The following is a 9,148-nucleotide window of genomic DNA, read 5'->3' as shown; positions in this document are numbered from 1 at the left end:
GCCCACTTTACTGCCTCCCCAAATATGGCGAGCATCCCGTTAATGTAATTAAGTCAAATGACACGGGGCTGACTCAACAAATGAGGAATTGCAACTAATTAAGCAAATGGACTTCACCGATCGGACAGTGATGAAAATGTAGTGCTGTAACAAGAGTGAGAGCTGGAGGCCAAAAACATCCATATTTTATGTTTTTAAAGATGTGGAGGGTATATATCTTTCTAACTAATACTATAAATTAATCCTTAACACATGATCAATAACATAAACACAGATGTGTGTAAAAGGTCACTGGTCTTTGGTTTAATTGGTATTACAAACAGTAAAACAAGGCACTGTGGTCAATCAGTGAAATGTTAAGGCAATGGAAGAAGAAAAGATAGGACACAGAGAAGAGGTCAACAACAACAAAAAGCTCATGATGTGGTCTGCAGAGTAGAGACATAGCTGGCGATTGCTCTGTTTCTTTTACTCGCCTCCACACAGCTCCAGCAGGATTTTGCGGTAGTCACCAGATGTGTCTCCCTAAGCAGTGAGAGAAAGATGTGTGAGACTTCAAAAGGACCAGTGTTGGGAATAACTGAACGTTGTTGTTTCTTAAAGCTGAATCTTTGGCCAATCAAATGAAACAAAAGCAGTGATAAATTACAGCCTCATCACATTTCAAAGCTGCACTGAAGCGCCACATAAATTAGAAATTCCAATTATCATTATATCACAGTTGATGTATTGCAAAGCCTTTACTGACTACAATAATTCCCCCGTCTCTAGTATCCGGTGCTCACCTTGATGAAGGAGTAGAGAGTCTTGCCATACATCTTCAGGAACTGCGCCTTAATATCCAACATGTCAATCTCAGCCCTGGCAACCATTATTCTGATGAGGACACTGTCTGTGGTGCCCAGCCCCTGGCAACAGAGAGAAACACTTTTATACTGTGTTCAACTGTGCCTCATGAAGTATGATAACATCAGTCTGCTTTTATTATGCCTGGTGTACAGTAACTACTGTAATTATGTTTAACCATCATTCCCTGTATATTCAGCTATGGTGCATAGAAAAGTCAACGCAATAAGAACAAGTTTGTGATGCATCTTTTCAGGAAATGGTATAAATTACATTGATCAGAAAATAGCACAAAACAATGGAAGATACAGTACGTATTTCTATATTTATAGTATACTGTGGTTTTATGAGAGTGAAAGCTCTATGTTTTAATTATTCTGTTTTCTGATTATTCAGACTAGGGACACGAGATGGAAAATTAGCAATTGCTATAAACTGTCTGTGCAGCACATCAGTTTCATGCTCTGTGTTGGAAACTATGTTGAACTGCATTGTCTCTATCAATTAAAATAAAAGCTGAAATTAAATTTAAAGTTTTTACTGAATACATTTAATTAAGTAGAATTCAGGAAAATATATTTTTTTTTCTATTACATTTTTTCTAAGGAGAAACAAAGTAAATTGCAGATATTATGTACAGTAATGTAATTTATGTAGATGGCTATACATTACAGTATAGTAGCGCCATTACAAACATTAAATATTTACCTTCATTGATTTGTATAATCGCTCCGCAAAGAATGCTGGCTTGTCCCTCATGCATTTCACTGCAACGCAAAAACAAATCCCAACACGTAAGATGCAGTGCTTTCACAACAGTAACTTCAGTTATATGGTGTGAACTGAAACGTCTGGCCCCTCTTTTGACACAAAGCTGTAGTAACAGAAATCTCTTCACAATAAAGGGAATACACCAACAACAACTGAAGGCTCAAAACACTTCCCCAATACCTCTATGATGCAGTGTCAACAGCTGAATAGCAGCTTCACAACATTAGTATGTATTGTATTGTATATTTCCTTTTATTTTCTATAAAGCTTGAGTTGTCGTGGGTTCCGGCTTTTTCTTTGTCTGTGCTCTTTTCAACTTCAACTGTTAACAGCTGTCTTTAACAGGGTTGATCTCTCTTGACGTGTATTTGTAGGAGCAAGTCACAGAAGAGACAGACCTATGGCCAGGAAGACGTCCTCCAGACAGCCGGACATCTCCCTCTTAATGCTGTCCTCGATGTCTCTTCCAGAAATCTTCTGATACTCCTGGAACACTGAGGGAGGAAACAATAAGATCAAAATTATAATTTCATTAAGTTAAAGAATACATCTGAACTACACACTGATCATTATTAAAGTCGTGACACGACACACAACATGAATGAAAGGTGTTTCAACAAAAAGAGTGACTTTGTTCCTAAAACTCCCACAAGGGGTCAGGCTTCTACATGACTTCTGTAGCCACTTTTGGTAAAAGGAAGTATCATCACATGACACAGAACACTAAAAAAAACACAGGGATATATGGTCTGCAGATTTTAACATGAAGTAAGAATACCTCGTAACAGATGGTTTTGGTTCCTCACACAAAGCACCGTGAGGAATTTAACCTCGTCTGTGCCCCATCGAGCCTCACCAGCCTCGTAGATTTCCTACAATCACAGGAATTAAAAAAAAAAAAAAATCATACATGGAGTGATAATTTAAACACAGCCTTTTATCTACAGGTCCCAACCTTTACCTTGGCATCTAGAACAGCCTGAGCCTCGTCCACTTTATCGCTTTCATCTCGTCCAGCCTGCAATGTAGAAAACACAGCAGCTTCAGATAAAATACGCGTAGGATTGCTTCCCGTGGGAGGCGAAAGAAGAAGAAAAACTGGTAGAAAAAATACAGAAGTGACGATTCTTCCTTCTTCCTTAAACAAACAGAAGTTAAGAAAAGTTTTCAACCTAAGTTCCTATTAACATTTTACTTTAAAAATGTAATGAATCAAACTGAATTTAAATTTTAATTCTATGTGATCTATAATAATGTGCGTTTAAAACATTCACATTGGTCCAAGCTGAGAGAGGTGACGGGCTGATGTTTGCTTACTGTGAGTAAAGAGACCAAAACCCTCTGAAACATTCCAGATGTGTCTCCACACACGGCGTCTTCCAGGTCCTTTCCATATTCTGCCACAAAGAAAACATGACAAAATTATAATAGAGAGCATGTGATCTAATACCTGTTTGAAAGAAAATCAAAAACAAGCCAACAGCCACCACACACTACATGACAATGGATATATATATGGCTTTATATATGTACTGGCTCACACAGTTTTTATGGCTAATGCTGTGGCCACCTGATCAGTATAAAACCAAAATTCACTCTCTGTTTAGCTTTTTCTTTTGCTTCTCACAAACTCCTGAGAAATAATATCTTTGCTACACCTTGAAATACTTTCACCAGTCAGTCAGTAAAATTGTCTAGCATGTGGTGAGTCCTTTAAAATCAAAACAATGAGCTCAGAGGGGATAAAAGGGTCAACAGGAACTCTCTAATGCGATTTTATGTTAAGATCAAAAATATTGCTTATTGCAGGTTATAAGCCAGATCAGTAAAATGAGGTTCCAATAATATTCATTGTGTTGTGATCTAAACTCACAAACTATGCTGGTATAATCGGTAAAAAAGAACATGTACATGTAAGTAATACCGCAAAGCACTACACCAATGATTCAGTGATGTGCATTAAAAGACAATGCTCCTTTCAAAGTACTTGCAGACTACTGTCAGTGCAACCACATAAGAACATATAAGCAAACAATAAACGGCCACAGAGAGGCTGCAATGGCTTTTGTGAATAATTTATGCCATCCACTGTTTTCTAGTAACGCTTAGTCAGTGGTACACAATATCAGATGTCATGCACAAGCCCATAGGCACTGGGGGACGGTGAGATATACCATGACCAGACGTCAGAAATTCTGCAGTTACCTTTCTTGTAGAACGCATTGATGGTTTTTATTTCAGCGTTCGTCCTTGAAGCGAGAATATCGACGAGACACGCCTCTTCTGTTCCAGCCCCCTGCGATGAAATAGTAAGGATGTGTTAAAACGAGATATCAGGTGGTGGTGTGATGCTTTTCTGAGAATTATCTTTAAGGATAGGGCTGGTGATATTATATATTGTTTTTAACACGCAAAAAATCCCAACAATGTGTCAGTCAGTCTGTCGATACTTCCCGATCTCCCCTGTGGCTCGCAGCCCCAGCCCCATTCTTTCCCACATGCACTGATGATCACAAATACAAACTATAGTTTTTAATACATGCTACTCAAACAGGAGTTAACTGTATATGTGTTGGGGACTATTTTCAGCTGTAGGATAACACAAATTTGGTGAACTAATGAGTATTTAAGGCAGCAGGATAGTGTATGTGGGATTGGTTGACTGTAATGGGGAAACATGTCACACAGTGCAACAGTGTGGCTCACTGATGTGCTTTTAATAGCTATGGGGCAACAATGGAGCTCTGTGGCTCAAAGTATTATGCTATATCAGGCTTTAGCTAAACTTGTTCATTGTTGGTTCTGGTCTTTTCAGGAGGTTTTCATGGCAAGAAGAAAAATATAAACTATCACCAGACTTATCCTTTAAAGACAGGACACGTGGATAACACACACTGACCTTCATTGCATTTCTCAGCTCATAAGCATCGTACACAGGTGCCAGCATCAGCAGACCTAGAACGACACTCCTGAAGTTCCCACTGAGCTCCGACGACAGCTCATCGGCCAGGTCCTGCAGGGCGGGGCAGGAACAGACGGATTAACGGGGAAACAGTCATTCCCAGGAAGTCAGTGAATTAAGTACAGGGTTTGTGCTGCCAACGTGGATATTCACACCTTCCAGCAGCGGGATTTGTGTGTCCGCTAGAGGGTGTGGTTTCTGAACACAAGTTTCTGTGAACAGAGAAGCTGCTCCACACAACTGGCCAGTGTGACCGCATGTGGGCGTCACCATGTGCAACATGACTCACTCTTTCTGCCTGCGAGGATTCCACTCACAAGCTTTTCTCTCTCTTCAGTTCCCTCAGAGGAACTTTCAGATAACTTCATCGACCCCTTACCAGACACAGCGCAGCGAGCTGGTCATTAACTCATTGGGTCAATACAATAAACATCCCAGACTTCCCTTTTAGTTAACGTATTGATCCACATAATAATGAAGCAAAGAAACGGTCAGTGTGGGCAGCATACCTCTGTGGGTTCAGTGTACATTTTTCTTTATAGAATCAAACTTTCCCCTTTTTCTACAGATTACAAAACCGTCTCTGTCCTGGTCTTTGTTTACAGGTGGTACTCATTTCTGCTTTATAGTTAATAGTTAACACACACATTATCAGCGCTTTGTTAGCACAGTCAAACCCCACCTAAAGTGAAAAATGATGAGCCTGTATGCAGTGGATGAGAGACACATCCCCTGCTGCTGCCAGAAGTCTCTTTTAAGTCAACCTTTCAAATTCTTCTGGTGTTCGTTTCTTTGCTTATTTATGAAAAAAAAAAAAGTTTCATTCACAATTAGACTTTGTTTGCTGCCTTTGAGTACAACTCGTTCAAAACTCTCACCTTCCCAACTGCTTGTTTGAAGGCCTCTTTGATGCGCTGCCTTTGGGCAATAGTACGGTGTGATAGGACATCGATGACGGCTGCCTCATCAGTGCCTGCAAGAAATATCATAATACTGAGTCGTGTGAGCTTGTCTGCTATTAATGTTAAATTTATAATACTGTAAAGATTACATATGTCTATTCCTGGAAGTCATTTAAGAGCAGAGTGTAGAACACAGAGTCAGACACCAGCGCTGCTACCCTGGAGATGATCCTTACACACATTGTTTGTTGGCATCGACACAGAAACCATCTGTTTGTAATAGAGCTCAAAGTAGAGTCAGGGGAAGATGATTATGCTCGCAAACCCTAACAGCATCAACATTCCTCGCCATACAATTTGCTGACAGAGAGAAAAGTGTGATTGTTACACACTCCTGAATGTTTGTTAGGATGTACCTCTTTGAGCGGTACATACCTGCTAACATGGTTTCAGAACAGGGCGACCCATAATGAGGTTAGTCCTCTTACTGCTTCACGCACAATCAGAGAAAACAAGATTAATTTACACTCTATATCATGAGTGAAGAGGAAGCTTCACTATACAATGTGAGGTGAGGCAAAGTATGAGGACACACTCAGTGAGTGGATGGACTATAGCAAACTAAAAGCTGCCATGACAACGCCAGCACTTAGCAACTCTACAGTTAGTTTTTAAACTTTCCTGGAGAGGAGGAGAGAGACCGAAGAAGAGAGTAATTATATTTTTCTTCCATGGAGACCTGGTCTTAAGGGCACAGTAAGACGTATCTTTAACTTAATGATGGTTTCTGGATGACAGTGGCTGGATCACTCACCAGCTCCCTTCATGGCTCCTCTAAGCCTCTGGGCATCTGCCTCTGGGTCAAACCCAGCCGCCTCAGTCACTGTTCCACGGTTTCCGATCTGGTCAAAACAATTTAAAATTACACTATTACAGCAATTTAACTGTTAAACAAATAAACAAAGACAAAGCTTTTGAGTGGACGAGAGGTGTTTCGCTTATACGCCGCTTCACAGCGCAGAATGAATGAAGCACAGTACATGCAGAGTTTGACACTAGGAGGCTATTTTCACACTGATCTGTTGAAGTGAGACAGATTCTCTGTGTTTGCTTTATATAAGGGTTCAGGACTAGTTCAACTAGTTTTGAAGCCAGTCATTGTCCAATATGTAATTTTTGAGTTTTTATCAATAAAATAAATAAATAAATCAACAACATATCAGATAAATTATTCAAACTAGACTGCTTGTATGTCTTCAAATGAATCAGGAAGGGGCATTTAAAAGCTAAATAACATCAATTGTGGCAAATGGCAAAGTGTAAGGTAAATACGATACACAGGACAGTTATTCATCTATTCATGTGAAAGAATTAGAAATGCAGGACAAAGTTGAAGAGCTGTGAAAACAATTTTTTTTAGGAATTCACTGTGAACCTTTTGAGAACTAGAGTTGGGCAATTTCAGTTGAAATCTCAACGATCAAAAATAGTTTTTACACTATCCATGTACTGCATTCTGACTTTTTGCATTATTTAAAATAGTTCAACTGCCAATTGCATTGAACTGCAAAGTAGAACCATGAGTAACATTAAGAAGTCAAACTTAAACATAAAATTGATTAAAATTTTATACCATAATTTACATCTATATCTAGCATGAAACAGACATGACATCAGACCTAAGACTTTACTTTACATCATGGGTTGCAATGGCATTTTAGCATTTTATTACAATATAATGCTGATAAAATATGAAACATTATAAGATTTAATTGCTGTGCAGCCCTATTCAAACGAACAAAACAAAACAGTCCATTGTGCAGGGCAGAATCTCTAGGCTACTGGTCAGGGAAATACATGTAAATGTTGTTGGACACAGCATCTATGGGAAAGACTTACCGCTGCCATTGTAGAAAGAGTATAGATTTCCAAACTGGAGGTGCAGAAAGCTACAAAAGAACAAATAAATAACACTGCTATGTCAATTGCACAAGGTTAACACAGGAAGATGAAATGAAGGGCAGCATCAGGTTTAGGGGCAGCAAACAGTCCCTGTGTTGAATGTGACCCTCATTAACCTCTGATCAATATTGTATGCAGTTCATCATCTCAGAGAAGGCTTCTGTCACACACATTTGCTCAAGGGCTCTCTTGTGTCCCTCGTCTGTGCAGGCTTCCCAGGAGTTAATCTCATTAAGATAGTGTTTGTTTGGACACACCTGTAATTGCTCCATTGAGAGGAAAGATAGTGGAGGTTCTCTCTTACCTGTTTACTGACCTGTAAGGATCACCTTACATCATATATCTGTCAAAATCTATTTAGTTAAAATCATTTTGAGAAGACCTGGATAGATTACAATCCATTGTGCAAGTGTGTCCACAGCCAAGATGTTAATTAAAAATGTTAATTATTACTAACCAGAATAAAACAGAGACAGGTACTAAAACACAGCGACCTGAATGAACTCTGTGTGTAGGTCAACAGCCACACCTGAGTGGTCTATTATGTAAATACAGCACAGGTGAGTCCAAAATACACACTTCACACCATATGTATGGACAACACGCTGTAAAGACAAATGATAAATGACAAGTGATAAATGGCGCGAGTATAACCTTCTTTAGACAAAGTAACAACTTGTAGCAACAAATTCACATTTGTGTAAATATGCGCATTGTATACTCCAGTGCTTGGAGCTATCATTTAAATGGAACAGTCAAACTTTCTAAAGTTAGCACACGTTTCCCGGTGAATGGTCTTTAATTCTCACATGCATTATATTCATATTTACAGGTTTCATTCTTCCAGACGAATATAACGTTAGCGAACTGTATGAAAATTGAGCAATAGTAGTAAAAGTCTATTCGTCCTCTACTGTACGTTAAAAGCAAAGACTGAAAAGAGTTTACACTGTAGAATTATTGCTCCAATGTTATTATTGCAGCTGAAATGTATTCCCCACAGCCGTACAAATCTGGACCACAATGAGCTTAGTTGAGATAATAAAATACAAAGGAAAAAGTCGCATCAAAAGTGAATCAGGAAGCAGAGTACTTTGCTGTTTAACAGTTAACTTGGCATTTAGTTAGAGGGCACACCCTGCACCCAGAGAACCGACCGCCTCTGCCTGAGCGCTACTCTGTCAAATGAAATACCACTAAACATCTCTAAAATATGAATGACCGTGAACTGACCCACACCTTACCTGTCCTGGAGACAATTTACTCTGTGGTGCCCGACAAAAGGGTAGAGCGTCCTGGTCTGGGAAAGTAAAGCTTAATAAGCTACAACGTCCCACCCACTTGGATGCAATTTTTTTTTTTTTACAGGATCCTCCTTTAGCGTGCACAAGACCTACTGCTGCATTTAGGGATTATCGGAAAAATGGGAAAGCTCCCTTCATGCAGTAAGTCCCTTCATAAATAGCCTCAATTGGCTATTTTATCGTGCCATACGTTTGACGGGGGCTAAGTGGAACAAAATACAAAAAACTTGGCGTAGTTTCTTTTTTTTCTTTTTTTTTTAAATTAGCTGAATTACAGTTAATATAGATTTTTACCTAAACGTAACCGCTAATGATGCTGGCTTTGCGGCCATTTTTCCACTGGTTTGTTGAGTCCTCTATAGTTATTTCTATCACCTGGAGATATCTAAGCCCTCGGATAT

General features: G+C 39.3%; 1 protein-coding gene across 2 annotated transcripts; it reads right to left on the bottom strand.

Moving 5' to 3' along the window:
- Positions 1-275: 275 nt before the first annotated feature.
- anxa4 (annexin A4) lies at positions 276-8,788 on the bottom strand. 2 transcript variants are annotated; one of them, XM_022762148.1, is made up of 13 exons: positions 8,683-8,788; positions 7,381-7,430; positions 6,296-6,383; positions 5,458-5,552; positions 4,517-4,630; positions 3,823-3,913; positions 2,935-3,014; positions 2,579-2,635; positions 2,396-2,489; positions 2,016-2,111; positions 1,555-1,613; positions 786-908; positions 276-525 (listed from the first exon to the last, which is right to left on the bottom strand). In XM_022762148.1, the coding sequence occupies exons 2-13, from the start codon at positions 7,387-7,389 to the stop codon at positions 469-471; spliced, it is 963 nt and encodes a 320-aa protein (XP_022617869.1). In that variant the 5' UTR covers positions 7,390-7,430; positions 8,683-8,788; the 3' UTR covers positions 276-468. The 2 variants fall into 2 exon arrangements, with proteins under 2 accessions (XP_022617869.1, XP_022617868.1); XM_022762147.1 differs by having other exon boundaries at positions 8,688-8,788.
- Positions 8,789-9,148: the final 360 nt, after the last annotated feature.

This window comes from Seriola dumerili, unplaced genomic scaffold, assembly GCF_002260705.1.
Source record: "Seriola dumerili isolate Sdu_G_001 unplaced genomic scaffold, Sdu_1.0 BDQW01000442.1, whole genome shotgun sequence".
In the NCBI taxonomy this organism is placed as follows: domain Eukaryota; kingdom Metazoa; phylum Chordata; class Actinopteri; order Carangiformes; family Carangidae; genus Seriola; species Seriola dumerili.
Note: the sequence above shows the minus strand (reverse complement) of the source record. Positions and strands in the feature narration are given on the sequence as shown.

What these genes read in the sequence shown, in the direction of transcription:
- anxa4 (XM_022762148.1), bottom strand. An exon ending in TCAAACAAGCAGTTGGGAAG is followed by an intron (nt 4,631 to 5,457) that starts GTGAGAGTTTTG and finishes CCCGCCCTGCAG; the next exon opens with GACCTGGCCGATGAGCTGTC. An exon ending in CCAAAACCATCTGTTACGAG is followed by an intron (nt 2,112 to 2,395) that starts GTATTCTTACTT and finishes TTCCTCCCTCAG; the next exon opens with TGTTCCAGGAGTATCAGAAG.